This window comes from Pterocles gutturalis, unplaced genomic scaffold (assembly GCF_000699245.1).
Source record: "Pterocles gutturalis isolate BGI_N339 unplaced genomic scaffold, ASM69924v1 scaffold16853, whole genome shotgun sequence".
In the NCBI taxonomy this organism is placed as follows: Eukaryota; Metazoa; Chordata; class Aves; order Pterocliformes; family Pteroclidae; genus Pterocles; species Pterocles gutturalis.
This window is the reverse complement of record NW_010125901.1, coordinates 251-636: the sequence shown is the minus strand read 5'-3', so window position 1 is coordinate 636 and position 386 is coordinate 251. Positions and strand designations below refer to the sequence as shown.

The window sequence follows — 386 nt, the reverse complement described above, 5'->3', positions numbered from 1 at the left end:
AGCCACTGCGTTTTGCACCTCCAAGAACATCCCCAACGTCAACACGGAATCGCAGCAGCTGCTGAAAGAGTTTGAAGAAGTCACCAGCGGCCAGAGCTGCAATCCAGTGGGTGGCAAAGCAGGCCTCAAGCGCAAGCAGCCCTCACCCCACCGAACGGCCAGAGCACCTCGGCTTTCCAACTCTGCCTTGCTGACCCAGGAAGAGGAGACCGAGCTGGGATCACTCAAAGGTGACTTTGACTGGGCAGCCATCTTTGACGCCGACCTCAATGAAGACTTCTCCACTTTTGGAGATCTGGACCTCACACCTTCCATCAATCCCATAGTGTACGACGTGGACTTGACAGCACACGGGAACCACGCTGACGGTGCTCAGGGGCAGGAAA

At 56.5% G+C, this 386-nt stretch overlaps 1 protein-coding gene across 1 annotated transcript in view; it reads left to right on the top strand.

The window, feature by feature from the left end:
- Positions 1–2: 2 nt before the first annotated feature.
- FOXJ1 (forkhead box J1) overlaps positions 3–386 on the top strand; it is a gene marked incomplete at its 5' end in the record, with an annotated part of 587 nt that continues 203 nt past the window's right edge. The window contains one exon of the mRNA XM_010078770.1: positions 3–368. Coding sequence (XP_010077072.1) covers positions 3–368 — 366 coding nt within the window. The remainder of the gene's footprint in view (positions 369–386) is intronic.